General features: G+C 48.7%; 1 protein-coding gene across 1 annotated transcript; it reads left to right on the top strand.

The window, feature by feature from the left end:
- The first annotated feature begins 462 nt into the window (after positions 1 to 462).
- On the top strand, positions 463 to 24847 carry FBP1 (fructose-bisphosphatase 1). Its single transcript, XM_054727254.1, has 7 exons — positions 463 to 912; positions 11772 to 11934; positions 13818 to 13910; positions 18514 to 18654; positions 21502 to 21639; positions 22682 to 22801; positions 24383 to 24847. Exons 1-7 carry the CDS (start codon positions 743 to 745, stop codon positions 24572 to 24574), a joined length of 1017 nt encoding a protein of 338 aa, XP_054583229.1. The 5' UTR covers positions 463 to 742; the 3' UTR covers positions 24575 to 24847.
- The last annotated feature ends 723 nt before the right edge of the window (positions 24848 to 25570 follow it).

Here is a 25570-nt window from a genome sequence, read left to right as displayed (position 1 = left end):
CTTTTGTTCAGGTTCTATCCCCAGTGCCAGGCACCGATGGGTAGTAGGTGCTCAGTGTTGTCCCATGAATCAGTGTATGAACTCGCTTAGGACAGCAGCATTGTGGGCTGAACTAAGGATCCAAACATGGGCCATCGCAGGGCTGAAGGGGGGAATCCTCTTCCGAGGCTGCCGCAGCGGGGTGAACGGGGGAGGGGGAGGGGAGGCCGAGGGCGGGGCGCGGGAGCAGGGGGCGGGCGGCGCCAGGGGCGGGAGCTCGCCGGCCCGGCCTCGCAGTGACCTGCGGCGTACACGCCTTGCGTTGTGTAACCTTCTGAACTTCCGTTTCATGTTGGGGATCATGACTGCACCATGTGGCAGGTCCTTGCAGGGCCTGAAGCGACACTGCTGGTGGCTCAGTGGCTGTCCTCAGAGGGCGGGGGGCACAGAGGAGGAAGCGGAGGTGGCCGCGGGCGGCGCAGGTGGCGAGAGAAGCTGAGGGGGAGGGAGTGCGAGGAGGATCTGGGCCTCAGGGGGATGGAGCTGGCGCGGCCCCAGCCGGGGCGGGGCGGCGGAGGTGTGCCCTGGGCGGGGCGGGACCGGGCACCTATAGGTGTCCCCGGGCCCTCGGCAGCCGCACTCACGGCGGGAGCTGCCCTAGGCCAGTTAGGCTCCCAGCACTCAGCCACCGAGGTCCGCCCCTCCGCGCGTCCCGGCGCCGTCCTGCTTGTCCTCGCCACCAGCACGCAGAGCCGGCCCCAGCATGACGGACCAGTCGGCCTTCGACACGAACATCGTCACCCTGACCCGCTTCGTCATGGAGGAGGGCAGGAAGGCCCGCGGCACCGGCGAGATGACCCAGCTGCTCAACGCGCTCTGCACCGCGGTCAAAGCCATCTCCACGGCGGTGCGCAAGGCGGGCATCGCGCACCTGTGAGTCAGGCCTCCCGCCGCCAGGCCGCATCCGGCGGTCTGTCTGTCTGTCCAGCTGGGAATGTGCTGTCCGTCTGATGTCTGGTCCTAGTCTAGCCCTTCTGCTGGCAGCCTTCTGCTGGGAGGCTGGCCTGGCCGCGTTCTCTTCCTCCTTTCCTCCCTCTCCCGCTCCGCTCCCTCTCTTGAGGTTGGCACTCAAAGCCTGGTTCCCCCTTCTCTTGAGCTTGGAGGTGCCCACGGGGGGTGGGGGGCTGTCACCCCAGCCACACCTGCCGCCATCCTGCAGCCCTCTCACGGGGCTGAGCAGCCTGCCTTGCTTGTCACCCCGGTCAGCTTCCTCCTGGTGGAAGTGGCTGGCCGGTGGGCACCTGGCCTGCTGGCTATACACATCCCAGCCTCATACAGGAAAGTGCGGGCACCGTGCCTTCTTTTCCCTTTCTCTTCTTTGACCTCCTTCGCGCCCTCTGGATTTGGGATCTCAAGTTGGGTTTAGGCTCAAGTATCTCCTTGAGCCTGAACAGGTCCCGTTAGGAGCCGGGGAAGCCCAGGCAGGAAGCCTGCAGCCCAGAGCTCTCAGGAGCAGCAGTGCTGTGTGCAGGGGGGCAGCAGGCCGGGTGAGGCCTGAGACGCTGCATTTTAAGAAGTTCTTCAGTGGTGCCCATGCTGCAGTTCTGCAGATCACCTGTGTGTAGCAAAGGAATCACAGGACATGGGGTTCAAAGGGCACCTTCTTGTGAGGCTTTTGTAAGTAACACGCTCTTTGGTTTACTCCGGTGTACACAAGTATTCTGTGTTCAGCTGGTCCTCCGTAGCTGAAGGGCACCTGGGTTTTCAGATTGCCCCCACTCTTCCTAATATTCCTCTCGTTCAGGGACACTAAAAACATTGTACACGATGTTCTCAGCTGACCTGAGAGAGCGTAGCCCCTGCAACTATTTGGCTCTGGTCCCACAGCATAGATTGCTGACTCTCAAGGAGTGTAGGAAGGTAGGGGAGGGTGGGGGAAGGGGGAGAGATCAACCAAAGGACTTGTGTGCATGCATATAAGCCTAACCAGTGGACACGGACAACAGGGGGGTGGGGGCATGGGTGGGAGGGGTTTGGGATGGGAATGGGGGATGAGGACAAATATGTGATACTTCAATCAATAAAGAAATTTAAAAAAAGGAATCTAAGAAAAGAAAAGAAAAGAAAAGAAAAGAAAAAAAGAAAAGAAAAGAGTGTATGATCACCCGTATTTTCAGGAGTCAAGCAGGGATGGCCTGGCCAGGAGAGGGACTGGGACAAGTATGTTAGGAAGGGTGTGACTCCACCACTATTTCACCTATGGCTCCTCTTGATAATACATTTCTAAGGAGTCTTTGCTTTAGGAAACACATTCAATTAAAATCTTGCTTCAGATTTAATTTACAATACATAGAGGTGGCCTCATAGCTTTACTTGTCTTTGAGGATGAGGGGCCTTCTTAAAAAAAGAAGTCATTTCCTGTATTATTTTAAAAGTGTGTCTGTCCAAAGGAACTTGAAAATGCAAGATCTGCTTTGAGGTGTATATTTCCCACCTTTTAAGAAACCTCAGCCCTGGCCGGTTTGGCTCAGTGGATAGAGCGTCAGCCTGAGGACTGAAAGGTCCCGGGTTCGATTCCTGTCACGGGCACATGCTGGAGGCAGCCGATCAATGATTCTCTCTCATCATTGATATTTCTTTGTCTCCCTCTCCTTTCATCTCTGAAATCAATAAAAAAATATATATATTAAAAAAAAAAAAAGAAACCTCAGATGCTGGGACCTGGACAAAGGATACTTATGTTCGCTGTGTGAAATACGTGTATTTGTTTAGACTAAATAGTGGTGAATGCCAGGTTTAAAAAAGATTGTTGTTGTTATCATTATAAACTACTTAATAAGATGCACTCATTGATAAAAATTTAAACCATGCAACAGAACGCAAAGAGAAAGGTGAAATCCACCTCTATGCATTCTCTGGGGCGTTCTCCATTTATAATTTACTTTTTCTCTGATGCGTATTTATACTCATATAAGTTTATACATGGATATATATTTACATGTATCCATATGTAAATAGCTAACAAAATGGGATTACAGTTAACATATTCTTTTACAGTTTACTTTCATCATTCAACAATATATGAAGATCATTCTTCAATGGCAGGACATATAAACCCACCTCCTTCATTTTAACTGTTGCCTAGTATTCCATTGCACAAATATATCACTACTCTTGCCCTATGTTAGCACATTTCACTGGTCTTCGATTATTTCAAACAGCATTGTATTCCTGGAAGAGGAATCGACGCCTCATCATGTGGGCGGTTGACCGGGAGGTGCAGAATAAACACTTAAGTACTCCTGTGGGAAAATAAGAGCTTGCTGTCTCACTGTGACGTGGTCAGGGAGGCAGCAATATGACAAGATCTCAAGTCAGGGTTCCAAATTACATTCATTATTGGCTTTGATGTCCTGGATGAAAAAGCCGGTGTGCAGGCAAATAGCTTGTTAGCGCTGAAGACTTGCCCTGGAAGGGCATGCACCCAGAATGACAAGAGGATTGCTGATTCGCAGGAACCTCTCAGGAACCAGTTTCAGGAGCTCAGCATGATGTCTCATTAGGAGACTTCAGGAGTTTCAGCCAAGCGCCTGGCTGGAGTTCGTTCTCTCTCTCTCTCTCTCTCTCTCTCTCTCTCTCTCTCTCTCTCTCTCTCTCTCCCAACAGTTGCTCTTTAGCCACTTTTCTTGATCTCAGTAAGACAGTCATAGAATCATTAAGTTTTAAGCTAAAAGCCTCAGCAGCCACCTGGCCCCACCCCTCTTTGTACAGATGAAGAGCCCAGGTTGGGCTCTCTTTGTCAAACCACACAGCTCTTCCTTTATTTTTTAGAAATCAGTTAAAGCTGACCCAACTCTAAAGCTCATCTATGAATTGCATTTTTGATGTGAATTAAGATTTGTAGCACAAGAAGACATTGCCTCAGAGCCAACCTGTTCTTGAGGCCTGTTCTGTGTGCTGGCTCCTCCACCCGCTGCCAGCAGAGATGGGGGCGAATGTTCTCTCATGAGACCCGTCAGCAGCCTGCAGGTGGGTCTGATGAGTTCGTGGTCCAAATGCCAGCGTTTACCGCTGCTGTTTCCATTCCTTTAGGAGAAAATGGTCCTCCAGGGTCTTGCTTTTGCTTCTGGCATGTTCAGGTGACTTCCCTTTGTACATGCTTCCAAATCACTTTTTGAAGAATTCACTGGTTCTATTCAACTCAACAATAGAACACGCACAATATACAAAGTATATTGAACACGCACAATATACAAAGTTCTAAAGAGCCTGAGAGAGGAGAATGACACAGAGCTTACGCTGTAGGGAAAGTACAAGTATAATATTAGTTATAAGACACAATAGAGATTCTGAAAGATGCTTTCACAGAGGTGCCAAAAAGACAATGCAGATGCAAAGGATGGTGGAGCATCAAGATGGGCATCTCCCATGGGCAGGAACAGATAGATGGTCACAAGGCCTGAGGGCTGGAGCGCATTTCCTCATGTGAGGAAAGGTACCAGGTGAGAAGACATTTCTGGAAAAGTTGCTCACTCAGTTTGACTGAAGTATGCTGTATACATGGTGGGGTGTTTGTTGGTGTTGCATTGTGGGTGCATTGGGGAGCATCACATGGCAAGGGTGAATTCTTTGTATTTTGCAGGTATGCAAAGGAGAGGGAGTAAAGGGTTTTGAGCAGGGCAGTGCCATGATTAGAGACTAAGCTGGGGGAAGAAATGGCTGGAAGTATCGCTTTGGGAGAGGGAAAGCTAAGATGGGGGCGGGGACGGGGGAAGCAGTTAAAGAGGAGGGGCAATAGAACAGCACCCAGAGCTAGAGCATTAGCAGGATGCAGGAGGGCCTGGGAGGAGGCTGAGTGTGGATCTGTGGATCGGGTGAGAAGGGCAGCTTCTCAGAGTAGGTCCTAGCAAGTGGCAGCAGGGCCTGCCAACAAAACGAAAACCAAACCAAACCAGAATTCCAAAGGCAGAGCTGATTGCTTGGGGCTGGGGAAGGTGAGAAGATGATTCCAACATTTGGGAAACATTGATCTTGAGATGTGAGAGGGCTATCCAGTTTGAGATGCTGGACGGGCCAGGCTGGAATTTGGTCGTGAAGCTCTGACTAAAGATTTGGCCACTGGATTTTGGCCCATTCTGCCCTGAGGCAGAGAGGAGGAGGAGAAAATCTGGACGGGATGGAGCAGAAAGGAGCACGCAGGGCTTAAGAACAAATTTCGGAGAGAGATGGAGCTGGGCTCAAATTCCTGGCTCTGCCATTTAATTTTTGGGAGGATTTGGGCAACTGATGTAACATCCCTGGGACTCAGTTTCCCCACTTGTAAGGTGGAGACAACTCTCTTTTTCAATCTCAGAGAGTTGTGTGAGGATGAACTGAGTTCATTAAACAGGTACTGTGTCATCATTGTTTTTCTAGGCTGAAGGTTATTATTATTTTTATAAACGGGGATCTTTTTATTTTGCTTTTCATTCTGTACTAGCTGCCCACATGCAGTCAGCAGGCATGTACTGCAGGCTGGACCATTCATCATCTATTAAAACAATGTTGTGCCCTCAGATTGGTTACAGGAAGCCTCCTCCCATCATGGTCAGGTGGTGTCCAGATCCGTTGCTTTTGTATGTGGGGTCCTCTCAGTATCAGTGGAAGAAAATGATTAATAACTCCAGTTTTAATTTTGGAATTACAGGTCAGCAATACACGCTTCCGTTTATCTTCAAATTTGCAGAGCTTGTGAAGTGAAACCCTTGCAGACTTTCTCAGATTTATGTTATGCTTCTTGAGTTAGCTTCTCGGCGGAATTGTGACTTCCTTTTCACACCAGAAGCACAGCCACCCTCCCCCCTGTTTGCCCCTTTTGGCCCCATGAACTCCGGCCAAGCCTGGGGACTGTGACCTTTAAAAACTGCTCTGGTTGATGTCTCTCCTTCAACGTGTTTCTGGTCTGACCCTTGGACGTTCCCAGCTGGGTGAACAGTTGGTCATTTACCTTGAAATCAATTAATAACAAGTCAGTGTCACCTTGGACTTGAGTGATAAGGATTGAATAAGCATCTGCCTCCGGTTTTCTTCCGTTGGGTGTTCTGAGAATGAGCTTTCCCACTGGTCCTTTGTGTGCTATGGAGAGTGCTTCCTGCAGCCCTGGCTGTCATGTGGACGTCCGGGGGAAATGGTCTGGAGCTAGCAAATCAGGGGGTTTCTGAGCCTTCTTCCCTAGGTGTGGCCCTGCCTCCCGTCCTTCTGCTTCAGATATCCCGAACCACAGACCATGGCTGCGCAATGGCTCGGTCCCTTCCAGAAACCACATGCCAATTTAAAACAATGTTAATACATAATTCTAAGGATATTAAATACTGGCCAAATTAATCTATTCTTCTAAGGAGTTCCCCACCATATGAATTAAAATGACTTACAGTTTTTTAGATTTTCAGTGAGGTTTGCAAGAAAAGAGATATATATTAGACAAATTTTCCAATCAGCATTTGCTCCTCAACCTCCAGAAAGAGAACTTTTGTGTCTCTGGGGGTTTAAAAAGGAACCACCACAAGGGCTTAAACCCTGTCAGGATACCCCTGCACCCCCCCCCCCCCCCCACCAACCCAGTGGATTGGCTGCAGAGCCAACTAATTTGAATGAAATGGGAGTGAAATGTTGAACTTGGAGCACTTTCTTTTGTTGCCAGTTACCTGTGACACAGTTCCCAGGAGCTGCCTGTGAAACTGGTTTAGAGGCCTCGGTTTCTTGGTTTCCGCTCCCCTCCTCTGTCAGCATTTACTTAGTAGATGCCTGGGGGCTCCATTAAGGACAATGGTGGCTGCCATTGGGCTGCTGTGAACCAGGTGCATCACGCACTTCAGCCCTCATTCTTACAAAGTCTGGAAGCCAACAATCCACCAGGAAGCTGAGCCACCCCATATGCAATCAGCAAGAGGGAAAGGCTGGATTAGGACCCGCCTTGGGTGGTTGTGCCTGCCCGGGGAGTTAGGGATGGGCATGGGACCACAACACCTCTTGCTCACTTGCCAGGCTCAGTTCTAGCCCTTTACCTAGATCAACGCATTTAAGGCCTCTCTCTGCACACGAGGTTGTAGATGTACTGAACTCCCATGTTACAGATGAAGAGACAAGGGTGACTTGGCCAGGGTTGCTTAGCTTGTGGTGGGCAGGGCTGGGATTTGGACCCCAGTGGTCTGAGTCCCAGCCCATGGGAAAAAGCCCGTGATGGTGCCGTCCTCTTCATGATGACTTGCATTTTGGAAAAGCTTCCTCAGCAGATCAAGTCCCTGGCTCAGTCATAACTAAGGTCCCTGTCCCTGCTTGCTCAACAGCCAACTGCTCCTGACTCCTTTTCTGCATGAGGGGGCGGGAGCTAAGCCTAGAGCTTTACAGCTTGCTGGGTCAACCCTTTTCTCCAAGCTTTTGAGTTGTTTCTCTTTCTCTATTGATGGTAAGGCAGAGCTGGCCCCTGGACGGCTTTTTTGACAGGGTTGTGTGATGATTTGCAGCCTCATTTGCTGACTGATTCTGACCCCAGGGAGCAGTACATTGGGGACTGATCTAAGAATGAGCCAGGCAGTGTGTGAAAGGCATTGCTCAAGTCCCATTGAGGCTCCGTGGTGCCACGCTCTCCTGTTCACAGTGGCGGAGGGAAGCTCCTTCCCAACCAGGCCGCCTTTCTGACCCGCTGGGCACTTCTTGAGTCTGCCTAGAAGTCAGCCGATTCATTTTCTAAGCCCTGGTTATCGGCCCAGCAAAGGAGAGGGCTGTGTCGCCAGGAGCTGAGGCCCAGGTCTGCTCTCGATTCTGTAGGTGGTCACACTGCTCCTCCGAGTGGCAGTTGCGCTGTATGGTGAAGGCACTTGTTCATCGGTCCTTTGAGGAATGATGGTTGATCAGAATGCAGGCATTTAATGTTTCCAAAGGGGGTTCTGAAAACTTGTGTAGAAAATAAATTCCATATGTTTTTCAGCGGCTTAGTTCTGTGAGGATATTTCTGAGGGCCTTTTCCATTGTCAAAGTCATCGGAACCGTGAGTGTTTCTGACCTTTCACTGACCCGTGGAAACACCTTGCTGCCCCCTGAGGGCCCCTTGAGGCGGGTGGGGAGAGCCCAGGGCGGGCCTCGTGCCTGAGCAGCAGTGCAGGGCTGTGTGTGAAGCGCCAGCCACAGCCACCCCTGTGAGCTGAGATCCGGATGGAAGACCGCCTGGCCATGTGTGTAAACTCAGATATTCTTGCTGCCGACACGGCAGTCTGGGAGCTCATGTTCCTGAACTCTTGTTCTACCTTAGAATCGCTTGCCTGTGCTTTCTCGAAGACTCCTCCAACACCACGTTTTACCAGGGACCCTTCCCATGAGATGTCCTAGAAAAATTATAAAGTGCCTGGATTTTAAGTCGGAGGGGCCCAGAATAATCAACCTCCATAGTTTTTTAATGTTATTCTTTACAAGCAACTGGAGAATAATTGAAGGGTCCTTCTGGCTAAAACGAAGGGAGGACCCTCAATTCCGGGGGAAGTGAAAGAGAAGGAAGGGTTGGGGCGACTACATAACCTTCAGGGAGGGGGAGCCCGAGGACTGGCCAGTTGTCTGTGATGGGTCATTTGGTGCCTGGTATCATTTAGCTCAAGTGGCCCCTTTGCAGTGAGACCTTCCTTGACTGGCCAATCCACCCCCTGCCCCCCAGGCATCTTGTTTCATTTTATTAGAGCGCTGGTCACCATCCAACATTATCTCATTCATTCAAAATTGCGCCACGCCAGCATCAGCACGGCCAAGGGTGAACCTGAGGAGGGGCAGCGGTGAAGGACTGAAGAAAAGACAGACAAGAGAATACAGCTGGGGCTCGGTGGATCTCCCGTGCCTGGATGAGGACACAAAAGACCCAGCCTGCAAGCCGATGCTTTATTTTATATTCTGATTAAAACAAATGTAGATTAACATATATACAACTGTTCTTGTTTTGGCAACACTTGCTGTACCTCCCACAGCCCATTAGCTACTTAGGAAGGAATTAGGGAGGGCTACAAGGTCTGGCTTAGGAGATCTCTGCCCTCCAGGCAGGGACTTGTTTGTGGCCCTGCCACAGGTCAGCCTGAGGCTTGACCCTAGAGCCGCTCCCTACACAAAATTACTTACTTGTTTCTTGTTTGTCTCAGTGGAATATAAGCTTCATGAGGACAGTGATATCATCCGTCTTGTTCTGCACTCAGGACAGTTTCTGGGGCACACTAGGTATCCAATAAATACTTGTGGAGTAAATGAACACTCACACAGCTACTCTAGGAGCTGACTGGCCTTCGCCCATCTTGCTGAGCGAGATCCCTGAGCTGGCAGAGCATGAGCCAGTGTGAACAGTCCTTCCCATGCCTGCTGTCCCTCTGCCCCAGCCTCCCAGGCCTCCCTGGAGCTGACCCAGTGCGCCTGTTCCTGGGACGCTGCAAGTGGCTTCCCCTGGCACTGCTGAGAGTGGATGGCCTTAGTTTAGAAGTTGGTCACTCTTGCACTCATTCCTTCAGGCAATTTCTCTTCTCCTCAGTGAATGCCATTCATACATCAGCAAGTATAAATGTATTACTTATTATTATTTATTTATAATCTTCACCCAGGGATATGTTTTTATTGATTTTAGAGAGAGAGGAAGGGGGGGAGAGAGAGAGAGAGAGAAAGAGAGAGAGAAAGAAATCGATGTGAGAGAGAAGCATTGATTGGTTGCCTCCTGCATGCACCCTGAGAGGGAATTGAACCCACAACCTTTTGTTGATGTATGGGGCAACACTCTCATCAACTGAGCCACCCGGCCAGGGCCAGTAAGTATTTATGGAGAGCCTACTATACACTGGAAGCTGGGACATTGGGAAGAAACATGCCCTCTGTCCTCATCCTTCTGGAAGGAAAGGATAAGCAACCGTGGCTGCATTATGTGGATGAAGCCCCGGGCATCGGGCATCGCCGAGACCCCGTTCCTCCCCCAGCATCTACAGCCCTAATGAGAGCCCCCGGTAGGGAGCAAGCTTGGTATGAACATTAGGCGCCTCTTGTATGTTACCCCCTGCGGTCCTCTAACACCGCCCGGAGGGAGCATGGCTTCCACGGGCAAAGCAAACAGGAGGTTCAGCGAGGCCAGGGCTCCAGAGCCGGGGCAGCCAGGTCTCTGTCATGATGCCCATGTTCTTTCCATCAGCGCTAGCCTTCGGAATCAGTGGCGACTGTAACTGTGGAAACCTCTGGTGAGGAAGGAGAGCTGCTTGGTGCCAGTAGGCCAGTGAGGGAGATGTATTTCAGTGGGTGGGCCCTGCCACGCCCTCCAGCTCCACCCAGAATTTGGCTGCCTTCTTTGTCCACCAGCGTTGGCGTACAGTTGGGGTGAGAAAGAGTGTCTGTGGCATGAGAACAAAAAGCTCAGGGGCACGGGATCATTCCCTTGCCCACCTGGAAAAACAGCATCTCATCCGTCAGCCCTCCTCCTGCTTCTTCTCTTTTCATCCCATCTCATTTCGTGGGTTAAAGACCAAAGGACCCATGACTTGCAGCTATAGCCTGTGTCTCTAAGAAACACGGGCAGTGGGGTGATGAGATCCCTGGAGTTACCTCCCGGAGAGTCAGGCCGGATGAAACGCTAGGGTTTGGACGATGTCTGGTGTTGGTTCAGATTTGTCCAGCTGGAGACATGCGAGTTATGCTTAGACAAATGCTTTTTGGGAGCTGAAGCGGCGGGTGCCGGGACAGTCCGTTCCCAAGTGAGTGCTCCTAGAATGCTGACCAAGGTGCAGCTGGGCCCTGAGCCCCTGCTCCCAGCTCATTAGAAGTACGTCCCACGCCTCTACTCTTCCTGTCCCACATCCAGCCTCTTATCTTGTTCTGTGCACCCTTCCTTCATTCTCCTCCTTTCAGTGTTCCCATCCAATCCCAGGCTAGGAACACCCTCCAGTCTCTCCTAGCAAACGAGGCTGCATTTTGGACAAGCCACTGGGATTATGGGAATTCCACAATTACTGACTGCAGGTACCTTGAAAATAAGGTAGAAACTGCAGACTTTCCAGCCTCCCTCCTTGCCCTCCCCCCCAACCCTTAGGATTCCTGCCAGTGGCAGTGGAGTGCCACTGAGAGAGCCTGGCCTGGGGGTCCCCATGGGCTTGCCACCTCTGCTCTGCTGCTCCCCTTGGACAAGCCCTCTGCTGTCTCGGGTGGCTTCCGCCTGACTCTAGGAAATGAGGTGGGACCAGTCAGTATATTTTCTTTTAGGATGTTTTCAGCTATAAAACCATGGACTCCCTGGGCTTCACTCACATCTCAGGACCCCTCCCACCCAGAAGGTTTCCCTGTTTGCTGTCATTAAGCATCGGCCATACATTCAGGGGTAAAAACCAGTCTTGGGGGAGGTGAAAAATCAATCTTTTTGTGTATAAAACACAGCTATGCAGACAGTGCATAAACAGATATGTACCATGTCTTTAGTATTAAAATTAGTATTTCATGGGAGAGTGTGATTAGAGAAAAGAACCTAAAAAGCTTCTTTAGAGGCCATAATGGGGCGGGGGAGGGGGTAGGCTTGAGAAACACAGGTTTCACTCAAGGTGTGCCGGGTACCATGACAGGTACTGGACAGGTGAGTGACGATATTTCCTCCCCTCCAGGAGCCCATGTACAGGGACGATCATGCTTCTTGTTCTTCTAAACCAGGCGCCTTCTTTCCTTTCTTCTAAATCCTCCTACATGCCACGTTCAGTGGTTTACATGCATTTACATGTTCTGGTGGTCATGGCTTGCATTTTTGTGGCTTTTCTTCCCTCTAGCTATGGAATTGCTGGCTCTACCAACGTGACGGGTGATCAAGTGAAGAAGCTGGACGTCCTCTCCAATGACATGGTCATCAACGTGTTGCGGGCATCCTTTGCCACCTGCGTCCTGGTGTCAGAGGAAGATAAACAAGCCATCATTATAGAACCTGAGAAAAGGGTGGGTCTGAACTTCCACCATCCAGGGTTTTAATGTAACCACTTTTCTACCTAGCTTCATAAATGTCTCCAATTGCTCAGCCACGCTGGATTCCTAGGAATCACCCTAGATTCCTCCTGAACCATGAGTCATCATTTCACAGATTCATCCTCACTACCATCTCTCAAACTGTCCCCACGTGTCCCCTCTACCACCATAGTCCATGCCATTATCTATCCTCCAGTGGACTCATACCTGAGAGAGACGCATATATACTCATACTCATCTCCACTCCTAACTTTTCATTGTCATGTTCAAGGCTCTTCGAAGTCTGGCTACGGTTAACAACTTCTTTTGCTTCATCTTCATCCACCAAATTCCTACCCTCACACTCCAATTCTTCTGCCAATGTAAAATGCTCCCAATTCCTGTCACTGATTTATGATTGGGAATCCTATTAATCTAATTGTTTCTTGAGGGAGGAGAATGAATTATATTCTCTGTATCCCAGCATCTAGCATAACGCCTGGCCCATTGTAGGGGTTCAATACTAAATTATTGTTGCAAAAGGGAATGGAAAGAGTATATCCAGCTTTTATAGAACAAAACAATTATATGATAATTAAAAAAAAAAAACTTGAAATGAGAAGTGTAGTTCTATGGGATTGCTGTCTTTCCCTGTTTGAGATGAATCAGGAACATGAAGGAGTAAAGTTAGAAAAAAGCAATCAGAAGATGAACTTAAAGAGGCTACCTGATACCAGGTCTTGACATTTTAAAGAGTGTAGGGAGCTAATCCAATTAATTTGTTTTACATTATCCCTAAAATATATTACATGTCGGATTCAAAGTTCATGTTCTCTGTTGGGCTTCTCAAGGTACTTGGCAGTTTCAGGCACGTGAATTGAAATTTGTTGTTCTATGTTCTCTACCAGTCGGCCCAACTTCTCTGACCACAATGTGCTTTTCTAATAGGCATGCTCCCGTTTTCCAGATAACAGTTTCTCCTGCATCAGCCAGGGTGATTTAAGAGCAAGTGGTCAGGGAATCAGAGACTTGTCTTAATTTGATGCGGAACTTAGAAACCACATCTTAAAGTAGCTAATCTGGATATGGAAAATCTCCTATGCTGTGCTGATAAACTGGTTCTGTTTTGAAAAAGTCTGATTTGTAGTAATAGCCAATACCACCTTCGTAAAAACTCCCCCATAGTTGATTTCAAACTACCAACGTGACATCCCTGAAGGCAGAGTTGGAAAGAGATGTGCACAACTCACTCTTGAGACCAGAAACCAGCCAGCTCCAGCATACCACTGACAGCCCCATTCAAAGACCGACCCTTTGGTAGTCCCTCTCCAACAGAATTGCAGTTGGGATATCCTTGAGAACTCTGTGCACTGACCCCAAGTGTCATCTGTAAGACCTGCACGAGAAGGTTCTTAAAGACTTGAATGAAGCTAATTCCTTTAGCTTCACTTAAGGAATTATGTATATATCCCCAATGAATAAAAAGAAATAAATGACTAACCTTGTTTCTCTTCTTCTTTTGGCTGCCAGGAAACTCAAACCAAAATTATGATTCAGCTATATCAATGATGTAGGAAATTAAGACTTACTTACCTATATTCCATTACCTTCATCTACGCCTCCCATTTTAAGTTGTGTTTTCTCTGCCTAATGATGTTTTGGTACAATAACAGTCATATGATTATGTATATTCATTGTTGTTGTTTTCATTTTGCATGCCACTCATAGCTTCCATGACAGAGTATAAATAAGACTCACATTTCTTGAACTTTCCCCTAGATTCCCTTTTTTTTTTTTTTTATCCCCTTAGTGTATACTTTCTATTTTGTTATACTGTGTTTATTTTTAAAGTTTTATTTCCGTTTTTTGTTGTCCAGGGTAAATATGTGGTCTGTTTTGATCCCCTTGATGGATCCTCCAACATCGATTGCCTTGTGTCCATTGGAACCATTTTTGGCATCTACAGAAAGGTAAAATGTAATGTATAAGCCCCTGGTTTGGGACCCAGAGGAAAGTTAAGGTCTAGCGTCCAGTCCTGTTTCACTATCGGTGGAGCAACCAGAGTGTATATCATGAAACTTAATAAAGGTTTATGTCTTGAGTTCTGACTTTTTCAGCATTTGCTACATAGTGAAGATCCATTAAGTTGTTAGAAAATGTAGTACAGTGTGGGTAGGAAGAGAAAAATAGTTTACTCGTAGCCGTATCACGCTTTCTTTATAATAGAAAATGAAATTAAAAATAAAGGGACAGTAGAGGGTAGTTACAGTGGTGATACTGTGTGAGCTGAGAATTGTGAGAGTGTGACAACAATGAGAGTCTATATGTCAGAATTGACCTTGAAATCTTCTACATCAGGGCTTTGCAAACTTTGACTCTCCCTAGAGCCAAATTCAGCCAATCGCCTGATTTGTATGGCCTCTGAGCAAGAATAACCCTTCTGCATTTTTTAAAAATAGTCTGAAAAAACTAAATAATATTTCATAGCCCATAACATTTGTATGAATTTCATTGTCACTGTCCCTAAATAAAGTTTTAATGGCATGTGGTCAACTCATACGTTTACATGATGCTTTTGGCGGGTTCCATGATGCCCTGGCAGGGCTCAGCGGTTGTGATACTTAATGACATAAAACCTACAGTGCTTACTGCCTGTCCACTTATGGACAGAGTTTGCTGCACACTGCTGAGGCATGGGACCTGGACCCCTGCCTGGGTCTTCTACCTGTGTATCTGGGCAGGTAACTCTACCTCCAGAGCCTCTCTTTCCTTCTTTTTCTTCAGTGCCGTGTGTGTGTGTGTGTGTGTGTGTGTGTGTGTGTGTGTGTGTGTGTGTACATGCCATGGTGGTGGAAGAGCACTCAAATATATAACTAAAATAGAATGAATACCTGTGGGCCCATCATAAAACATGAAATCTGAAATATGTTTTCATGTTTATCATTTGCAATGTCCTTTAAATAATCTAGTCCCCATAACTCAGCCCGTATTGTTTAATTTAGAAATAAAACCTCACAGATGCCCTGGAGTCTGAATCACTTTCTCTTAATGGACAGGTGGCTGGTGAGGCTTCTCCCACACTCATATTTTAGCATACGGAGGCCATAATTTAAGTAGTGAGACCCATTTGCACTTTATTGTTCAAAGTGACTTGTTGCCTAGTATTGCATATAATTTCCTTTCAAACGTGTGGAAATCAGGACACCACAGGACAGTTCTCTTTGGTCGTTGAGTGTTTTTGCTTTTGTCTCAGCTGAGAGGGACAAAATACCCCTTCTGCATTTGTACAGATTACGAACTCCGTGAGGCAGAGACGTCATCTTATACAGCTAGTCGATTTGAGTAACAGGTTCTAATGCTCATACCAGGAAGGTCAAGGCAAGAATTTATCTATTTTCCAAGTCAACCTTGAGATATACCATTCCTGTTATAGACAGGGAGGCAGACCATCTTATCTGCAAACTATCAGGGCTATTGTCTAGCAAGGGAGGTTTGTAGCAAGAGTCTTCATTTGAAGCAAGACTGCTGGTTAGTGACTCAACCAAAACTAAAGTAGCACGAATGTTTGCCAGCTCCAGTCTCCACCTCAACCCCCAAATAAAGACACCTTGAAGGAAACCAGAGAAAACTAGAAAACGGAGACACGGACTGTCAACTAAGAAAATCAAACCAGCTTGCAACAGCAGCATGAATGAAGGATGCTACAACTCAACAATGAATCTCCACACTCTTCTCAATAAACCTGGTGTGACTCTTGAAAGACTGAAAAAAATATGAGTGGGATACTGCCTCTGTCATTTCAGTTTTCCAAAGCCTTATGGATTATTTAAAGCCATCTGAGGGCCTCTGGGGCATAAACATGGATGTGCCCGATGCTTCAAAGGTGACCTCTCCTGCTTTCTGCACAGATGGCTCTGGGCTGGAACTCAGCTCCCTGGGCGCCTGCTCAGCACACAGCATCTGTAACAGGAACCCGCAGCAGCAGCAGGCCTGGCCCACCAATGCCGGGAAACAGGCTCCACAGGGACCTCGAAGGGCTGGTGGTGTAGTGTCCCAGGCAGTGCCTGCTGCTGCGCCTCCGGAGGGGTCACCCAGCTTCTGGCTGGGGACACCCAGAGGAGTATAATTCTCCTGAGGTGTTGGACACCATCACAGACAGAATGTTTGCCTGAATGTGCCCACCCCTGGAGCTGAGAGGGAGGGAGGCAGCTGAAGGAAGATTAAGAGGAAGTTGTCAGCGGGATGGTGATGGGTGCTGGCCAGGCAAAACCAACTCATCTGCAGTACAGATTACAAACTCCTGGAGGCAGGGACGTCATCTTACACATTTTCTGCCTGCTAGGTTTCCTGCTGCAGTCGTAGGTAAACGATGTTGGCTACGTTACGGGGGACTCTGCCAAATGCCCTGTGAGACTTTCTAAGGAGGGTTTGGCTGCCCTCTGAGGACGGCTATCTGGTGACATGACAGCCACAACACACTCCTGCCCGACTCGACTTTCTCGTCTACCACCTTGAATCTCCAGAATCCTGGTGTCTTTTCCTCTACTCCTTATGGGGTGGCATGGAATAAAACAAACCAATATCCACAGCAGGTGATGGCCTGGGCGGCACAGAGAAAGGCGGGGTCCAGAGGCTCTCTAATTTTGCAGGTTCTTTATGCACATGGCCCTGCGCATCCACATGGGAATGTGGTGACTCTCTACTGGGGGTTTGCAGGCGGGAACTCGTGCATTGGAAAGGGGGCAGGCTAGGAAAGAATTCCTCCGAGTCCACGATTCGATGGCATTATTTTCTGCTTCTTGTGAGTATGTGGATCATAGATAGTGTTGCCATTTCTTACTTCATGCCAAGACGTCACAGGGCAAGGTTGCTTGGCGACAGTACTTCAGGGAAATTCTGTTTCCTCTTGCACCTTCCCCACAGGCAGAGGTGGACGGTGCTGGGCAAGGTGGGAACTCTGGGGAACTTTTACTGGTGGAGAACTGATTACTGCGAGCCTCCAGCAGCTCCCAGTCAGCCCACTTGTTCCCATATTCCCGTTGTCCGCTTTCCTGCTGCACTGGCGGGTAGGCTTCAGTGGCTGAGTTAGAGGGTAGTTAGAGGCCTGAGTCCGCCCCCTCTGTCACTGGCCTCGAAGGAAGCTGGTTCCTTTTTCAGGGTCATGCACTGGCAACATTAGGAGTTAGGGAAAACTCCAATTTTCTCTACTGTGTTTAGTCTGTGTTGACACAACCCAGCCAACCAACCACCTTGACTATCGAGTGACACCAGCACTCAGGGGCTCAGGGCCCAGCCGGTGTGGCTTAGTGGTTGAGCTTTGACCAATGAACCACAGGAGGTCACGGTTAGATTCTGATCAGGACACATGCCTGGGTTTCCAGCTCGATCCCCAGGATCAATGATTCTCTCCCATCATTGATGTTTCTATCTCTCTCTGTCCCTTCCTCTCTGAAAACAAAATAAAACAAAACAAAACAAAACAAAAACACACCAAGAAAAACAAACAAAAAACATGAGTTGTGGGGATGAAGGGAAAAATGGGAAGAAATGGTTTTAGCAGTTCTTCCTTATACATTAGTAATTCTTACCCTCAGCTGCTGGCATCTCTGGCTGGGAAAGGAATAAATAAAATTGGCAGAAATTGCCCATTTTCATTTCTGTTTAAATTCAAGTAGAGACTATTCAAGCTGTAAGATTTGTTTGGGCTTCTTTGAGGAACGAAGAAGCCAATCAAGTGTTGATGAGATGGTAATCATCGGTTAGCAATCCATTCATCAGGAGCCGTCTCCTTCGGGTGTTTCATTCCTCAATCTTAGGCAAACTGTGGGCCACATGACCCAGTGGGCTGTGTTCTTCATGAAAACAAGAAATGATTAGAGTGCATGTCATGTTCTAAGTGTAAGATCGTTCCGTCTCATTCCTGTAGCTGTGTGTGCATGTGAGTGTGTGTTGATACTGGTTCGTGATGGAACCAGTGTTTGTTACCGTGGGTCATGCTCAAAAACCTGGGAAGCATCTGCCCTGCTCGGTCCTGGCTCTGGAGGGATTTTCTAAGTTCCCATATTCCTGAGAATCTTTGGTGGGTGAGTGATGTGGACCACATTGCTCCCTGGGGGATGGGCTGCAACAGGCAAGAACTCGTGGAATTGATGTCCTCACCAGAATCAAGGCCCTGCAGCCCAGTCTTAATTGGTTTAAGGAAAGATGGAGTAGGCAGGTGAAAGACATCGATGCCCATAATAAGATTAAATTAGTGGGAGCTGGCAAGAAGGCATGCTCTTTTTAGAAAGTGAAAATAGAGAAATGAGGGAATATCAAATTAGTAAAATTGGAGGAGGGCGGTAATTGGAACGAAGGACCCAGCTGCAGGAAATCTGGGGCTTGTGGGAAGGCTGCCATGGGACTATAATCAGGACATTGCTGTTCGTGAAGGAGGGTCCCTCCAAGAAAATGCCCTTTCATTAAGAAAGCATCTTGATAATGCATCTTGCTAATGGTTGAACTGAAAAAAAAAAAAAAAAAAAAAGAACAGCAAAGCAGAACAAAAATGTGTTTTGTTTTTTCTTGTCCTAGAACTCTACCGACGAGCCTTCTGAGAAGGACGCCCTGCAGCCGGGCCGGAACCTGGTGGCAGCTGGCTATGCCCTCTATGGCAGTGCCACCATGCTGGTGCTGGCCATGGCCTGTGGGGTCAACTGCTTCATGCTGGACCCGGTGAGAGAGCCTGGGGGCGCGGGATGGCGGGGTAGGTGCCTGGCCGATGGCTGTGTCAGTTACGTGTGTGGGGCATGGACTGGGGTACATAGAGGTGGGAGCTGTGGTCTGGAGGGACAGAGGTTGGGGGTGCAAAGAGGAAGACCACATGTACGTCAGGAGAAGATTATTGAGGTGAGGATTAATGTCTGTCCAGAGCATAAAAGAGGGCCTTTGTTCCAAGATGAAATCTTCGGAACAGACATTATGCAACTGGCTCCAGTGCCCATCTGGGCCAGGCAAGCCATGTGAGTGAGTAGAGCGTGCTGTGAAGCCAGGCCGGGTGGTGGGACGGTGGTGAGCTGGCCAGGGGTCGGTGTTTAGGAAACACTGTGGTGTGTGTTTGTAATGTGATGGTTGTGGATTTATAAAACACCATTCTAGCAACTAAAACGCATCTATGGACCAGATGGGGCCTGTGGTTGGCCTGTTGACCCCCCACTGTATTCATCACTAATTTCCTCAGTGGACGGGTAGCCCACGTGAACGTATTTGCTGTGCTCTCGCAGGCGCACCTTGGGTCAACCTCCGCAGTTCTGACAAGGCTCTGATGACCTCAAGGGCGTGAAAGGAAAGAAGGAAAGGGAGATCATTTGGCCCACCTTACAGAGAACAGCTACCTCATGGAGAGGAGCCCAGGGTGCCATGAAAACGTACTCCCGGGAATTTTTAATTTGTGGATAAGTCCTACATGTCTATGAATGGGGGTATTTACCTATTGAGTTAGGTGACAGTTTCAACAGAGCAGATAAGTTAGGGAAAGAAATCTTTTCAAATATCTGGTGCCACGAAATCCAGCACTGAGTACAGACGCCATACAACAGACTTTACTAGGTTGGCATGTTCATTATGTGATTGGCCCCGTGTCCCAAGGGGAAAAGAATTGGGTTTATCAACACCTTTCACTCTTAGAAATGTCCTTGGATGACATCAGTGAAGCATGTTGTTTATTTGGTGCTTTTTGCTGACAAACTGAACACAAGGACGAGCAGCTGGCTGGAATCCTGGGAGCGACGGGTTGCTCCTGGAGAGGCCCTGGGGTTGGTTTGCGGCAAGGCAGATAAACCGGGGTGCAGGCGCCTTTGCCCCCTGCACTCTTGCACAACTGCACTTTGTCCTTGGAGGTACTGGCGCTTAATAAATAAACAGGGGCGGGGGAATCAGCACAAGATTACGTCTCCAGCGAGGTGACCTCAGGGAAAACAGTGGCAGAACCAGAGCACAGGTCACTGGGAGCCGGGGCTGGGGCACCGTTTCTGAAATCACTGATGTACCAGCTCCCAGACACTTCCTGCTTCCTCACATCCTCCCGGGGACGTCTCTGCTACCTTTGCTGATGGGCGCGTCGAAAAAGTAAATCTCTTCTTGTTTCCAGATTGCAGACCGGTGTCTCTGGGAGTAAGCGTCTGTATTTGATGGCCCTTTTCCCTCCTCACACCCACTGGCCACGTGGTGTTTGGAAGGACTGCCCTGTCCCGCTGCGGGCTGCCTCCGGGATCTGGCCAGCCCTCTGCTGGCTGACGCCTGTGGGCTGAGCCTCGGACCGGTTTAGCCTTTCCTTTTCATTTTGGTTTGCTGCACGCACAGGCTGAGGGTTTCTGCTGAAAAGCTATGTTTGCATTTTTAGCTCATCAGGAATTTAACCTTCAAAAAGCTTTTCCGTCTCTTGTCTGGCATGCAGGAGGCCTCTCTCCACACCTGCTCTGCGGGAGGGGTATCTGCAAAGCATGGCTGTGTGAGCTCTGTGGTGCCTGCTATGCAATGGCTTCATTTTCCAGACTTTTTCATCTTTTTTTTAAGATATTTATTTACTTAGTTTTCTGACCATAAAAAATATTTCTACATATTTGTGTTCAAAATAGCTAGAAATACCAAAAAGCATAAAAGAAAAAAGAATCACTCACAATGACACCGTCCAGTGACACTGTTAGTTAATGCTAGTCTCTTTTCTCTCCTCTCCCTCACCCTTCCGCCCTCCCCTCCTCCCTCTCTCTAGTCTCACGTGCTCCATACTGGCAGGAACCAGTCCTTACTGTGGGAATAAATGGCGGGGAGAGAGGTGTTGATGGGGCCTCCCTGCTTCTCACTCTTGCCTCCTGGGAGCAACATCCCCCCGCTTCCCAGACAAGCAGCACCCCAATCACCTTCTCAGTGACATGCAGGAGCCCCAGAGAGCCTCAGTGTAGAGCCACAGGAGTTGTGTGGCACTTGCCCTCCCCATTGCAAAGTCTTCAGCAGAACCCAAGCTCCGAGGGCGCCAGCTGAGCACTGGGGCTTTGTGGGAGGGCGTTCTGAGAAGCACTGAGCGTCCCTGAGCAAAGGCAGCTGACGTCACACGTGCTGTGAGTCAAAACTCGGGCTCTGCTCTTTCCTATAGCAATACACGAAAGGTGGGGACGGGAAGCTGAGAGTGGCCCTGAGCCCCTGAGTGCTGGTGTCACTCGGCTGTCTGTCCCTTCTGAGGCCCACCTCCTGTCTGCACCACCTTTATCTAAATTAAATGTTTTCCCAGAAGGCATGCACATCTGAAGGCATGGGTGTCCCAAGGCCACGAGCTCCCTGTGCTGGCGACCATCCCCCGATGTGTATAGATATGGAATCCTGTGTTGTGCCCCTGAAACTAGCGCCATGTTATGTCAGTTACCCCTCAGGAAGAAAAACCTGTGAAACAAAAGCCAAGCTCCTTGTGCTGGTGCATGGGTGTGACCGCAGGCCCTGCGCCCCTCCCCCACCGAGCCAGCCTGCCGCACCCTCACACAGGCCGGGGGGAGAGCTCATCACCTCTCCCCCTTTCCTCCTGTTTCACAGGCCATTGGAGAGTTCATCTTGGTGGACAAGGATGTGAAGATCAAAAAGAAAGGGAACATCTATAGCCTCAATGAGGGCTACGCCAAGGACTTCGACCCTGCGGTCACCGAGTATGTCCAGAGGAAGAAGTTCCCCCCGGTAAGTGAGGGCGCGGGGGAGGCCCCTGAGCGAGGCAGAAATGTGCTGGCCCCTGACTTACCTGGAGGAGAACGGGGGCAGGGACAAGAGCAGCTTGGCTTCCCCTGTGCACTGACCCCGTGATGAAGTTCCCACCCAGGTACCAGGGACTGGGACCCCTGCCCTGGGACGTCAGAACCGGGAGGTCTGGTTTAGCCTTTCCGCTTTCCCTTGGCAGAATACAGTCAGGATAACTGGGCCCGCTGGCTGCATGAGCTCATGGCGGTAAAGCATGTTTCACTTCTGGGGTTCCTGATCTCCGATGGTACAAAACGTAGCTCTAGCACCCAGGACCTGTCCCACAGCGTCAGTCATCCCAAGTTCAGGGTGCCCTTCTCGGTGTCTCTCAGTTACAAATCCCTGAGCACGAAGAAAGAAACGGCCGCTGCAGAGCTGGTTCTGTGTGGGGATGTCCAGCTTTGTCACACTCTTGTCACATGCCATTGGTGCCTGCTGTGTCCTGAAGAGGAGGCTGACAGGTGGTCAGCATGGCATCCGGGGCCCTCGGAACTGGCCCGGGCTCTCTCTCCCGCTCCATCATCTCTCCTTCCATCCCGCCTTGGATTCCTCTCCTGCCCCCTCCCCGCCCCCACCCCGTGGTCAGCATTTGCTTCTCTACCTGGTTAGCTTGTGTACGTCCCTTCCCACAAGATGAAAACCCCGCCCTTGCCCAGCTCCTTAGCTTGGCAAAATCCTTCTTAACCTGCAAGGTTCTGCTAACTAGTACCATTGGTGTGATGCCTGCCCCAACCCCATAGCTAAAATCAACAGCAGCTTCCTTGGGGTTTCCGAGGGTAACTGGACCTGCTGTGAAATGGATGAGAGGCTGTCTCCATTGCTCCACTTTCTGCTCCTGGGGAACAGGATTTTCATCCCATTCCCTAAACACGCACCATGTAGGCGCTCACTAAACAATTGCTGAGTCAAATAAGGGTAGAGGACACAGAGGGCTCCCTGCCTTCCTTTTCTGCAGCCCTAATTATTGCTGGTCTTAACCTTACAGGATAACTCAGCCCCCTACGGCTCCAGGTACGTGGGCTCCATGGTGGCTGATGTCCACCGCACCCTGGTCTATGGAGGGATCTTCCTGTACCCGGCGAACAAGAAGAGCCCCAAAGGAAAGGTAAACAGACTCCCTGAGGAGCAGTGGTTTTTATTTGCCGCCCAGGGGTTGACTTAGGAAGAAGAAAAGGTTGTGATCGCTGTTCGATTCTGCCGTGGGATGCTAACCATGTCTGTGGCATATTCTGATCTGGATGAAGGTTGTTCTGGTTAAAGTCAGGCAATCTCTGCAGAGCCCTTCCATTGCTAACGAGCAGTAATGGTGGTCTGGTCAGGAGGGGCTAAAAGTCTCAGTTCTTCCCGCGGGCACGCGGTGTGGCTTGAGCAAAATAAATTCCATTCATAGAGAGAAATGAAACAGCCCGGCCCCATCACCGAGGCAGCAAATCAAATCCGTGTTCCAAAGAGAGGTTTTCTTTGATTGCTTTCAAAAAGGCACCAAATAGCAATAACTAATGAGCGGCCATTTGCTGCTTGGAAAATGGTACCTTTCTAGGGAAGGAAAGCACCTCCGGGGAAACCTAGGGCTTGTGGGTGAGCCGTTACACGACTGCCCCAGTTACTGCCCGCGGCGGGTGCGCAGGCTGGGGGGCTGTGCGGCCCGGCTGGCTGGTGGCCACACGTCCTTCTGCACAGAGGGACAGAGCTGCCTTCCCAAGTACCGTCGTTTTGTTTCTTCCCAATAGACAGTCTTTTTTTTTTTTTTTTTAATATGAGAGAAGGAATAGGGACAATAACCCCTTTAAGATAGAAATCTGTATTCAGATCTCTGTTTACAGCACATGGTGTCCGCTTCACTGAAGACATTGTGTTCACGGAAAACACCACTCCTGCCACAGCCACCTCAGGCACCCTGCCCCGCCTATGTGATTAGCTGCTTAATAGCGCTTTTCCCTAATGCCCCCAAAATTGTTTTTTAACAGAAATACTGAGGTTCCTTCTTTTTTTTCGGTTTTGCAAATCTGGCCATGACACCTGTATGGAAATAGAGTCAGGAAACACCTGCAAAGAGCTGTCTGCTCCGTAGGCGACTGCATGAAAACACATACAATAAAAAAGTTAATATTTAAAAATAAATGCCAAGCCTTATACTATAGTAAATCCCAGCCCGCAGGCCTTGGGAGAATTATAAAAGGAATGTGTATAGAGTTGCAAACAATATCATACTGTTTGGAGGAGCCGGTCTGCTTTCCAGATGTCTGCAGCCAGACACAACCATGAGTTCTTTCTGTGCTTTTAGAATAGGCAACGCTCCATCCAAAACACACAGAATCACTCATTAAGTCCAGTCGCCGTGCCGTGAAGAACAGGGAACCACCAGTTCTGCCAATGTGTCATTCAGCCCCGAGTCCAGGTGCTCTGTCTCATATTCGCATCGAGCAGTCTATTCCTGCCTCTGGTTTGATGAATGGCTTAATTAACCAAATGGCTAAATTAACCATTTGGCCTTATATGCAGCCTTGAGGTGTGTGTGGGCGAGGGCTGGGCGGGGGAGAGGTTTACAACCTCCTAGAAGGAAAGGGAGAGTCTCAGTTACCTTGGAAACTTCCACCAGCCCTGCGCTGTTTTGCTGTGGAATAAATCCTCTTTCTATGAAATACTTTCTGGTGGGAAGACGCAGCTCTGGGCTCTTGTTTTCCAGTTGAGACTACTATACGAATGTAACCCAATGGCCTACGTCATCGAGAAGGCCGGAGGATTGGCTACCACTGGGAAGGAAGCTATACTGGACATCGTTCCCACTGACATCCACCAGAGGGCGCCAGTCATCTTGGGGTCCCCTGAAGACGTGACTGAGTTCTTGGAGATATATAAGAAGCATGCTGCCAAATGAAGAGCTGACTTTGCCCACACCAAAAAAAAAAAAAAAAACACACAAAAAAAGGCCTTTTATCTGGACTTTTATCTCACACAGCGCCACCCCATTCTGACTGCATTATACATTCCTAGGCAGCAGAAATAGAAAGCACAGGTATCTTCACCATCAAGTGCTGTGTAATGCCTGGTGCTGCCTAACCAAAATGCTATCTATATAATGCTACTGATGATCAAGATATATTTTGAATAGATAGAGGAGAAATAAACATATTTTTCCTTTTCCTAAAAAGTCTTCATTGCTTTGTGTGAAATAATAGTAAAAGTAATAGTAACAGTCAATGCATATAACGTTAGGTAACTCATTTAATCTTCACAGCAACCTAATGAATTAGGTGCTATGACTAACTCATTTTCCCATGACGTCATATGGAGGACAGAGAGGTGAGGTCATCTGCCCCAGGTCTCCAGCCAGCGAGCCACAGAGTTCAGATGAACCTAGGCAGTCTGGCCACTAAACTCGGAGTCAGCCTATTGCTTCTCCTAACGTATCGTCTGTGCAGGTCTGGATATGCAGACCTAGCCTGAGCAAGGCTGTTTATACCCCCAGGGGCCTGGAGAGGTGATAAGTTCGTGGTGGTGCCCGTCTACAACCTCTTGGCCTCCCATACATGCACATAATTAAGTCATAAATGAAGGTTTATATTATTACTCGTGGTGACTTTTAAAGGTCTAATTACCATAAGGAAGAAGACTCATCATTAAAATCAAAATTTATGGAAATAATAATATTGTTGCAAGCAAGTGAATTTCTTACTAGACTCTGTATAAATATTTACTCCCTTAGCTGACCCTGGTTCTTTCTGGACTAGAATTGCCAAAATCATGGCAAATTATACCAGGTTTTAAGAATCATTGGTGGGTTTTGTTGAGTTCTAGTTTCTTTTATTTTTAAAAATGTTTCAATTACAGTTTACATTTAATATTTTTTTTGTATTTGTTTCAGGTGTACAGC

The sequence above is a fragment of the Eptesicus fuscus genome, chromosome 15, assembly GCF_027574615.1.
Source record: "Eptesicus fuscus isolate TK198812 chromosome 15, DD_ASM_mEF_20220401, whole genome shotgun sequence".
In the NCBI taxonomy this organism is placed as follows: Eukaryota; Metazoa; Chordata; class Mammalia; order Chiroptera; family Vespertilionidae; genus Eptesicus; species Eptesicus fuscus.
The sequence above is the reverse complement of the archived record's forward strand: the minus strand, read 5'-3'. Positions and strand labels throughout refer to the sequence as shown.

What these genes read in the sequence shown, in the direction of transcription:
- FBP1 (XM_054727254.1), top strand. Translation starts at nt 743, where the DNA reads ATGACGGACCAGTCGGCCTTCGACACGAACATCGTCACCCTGACCCGC. An exon ending in ACTGCTTCATGCTGGACCCG is followed by an intron (nt 18,655 to 21,501) that starts GTGAGAGAGCCT and finishes CCTGTTTCACAG; the next exon opens with GCCATTGGAGAGTTCATCTT. An exon ending in AGAAGAGCCCCAAAGGAAAG is followed by an intron (nt 22,802 to 24,382) that starts GTAAACAGACTC and finishes CTTGTTTTCCAG; the next exon opens with TTGAGACTACTATACGAATG.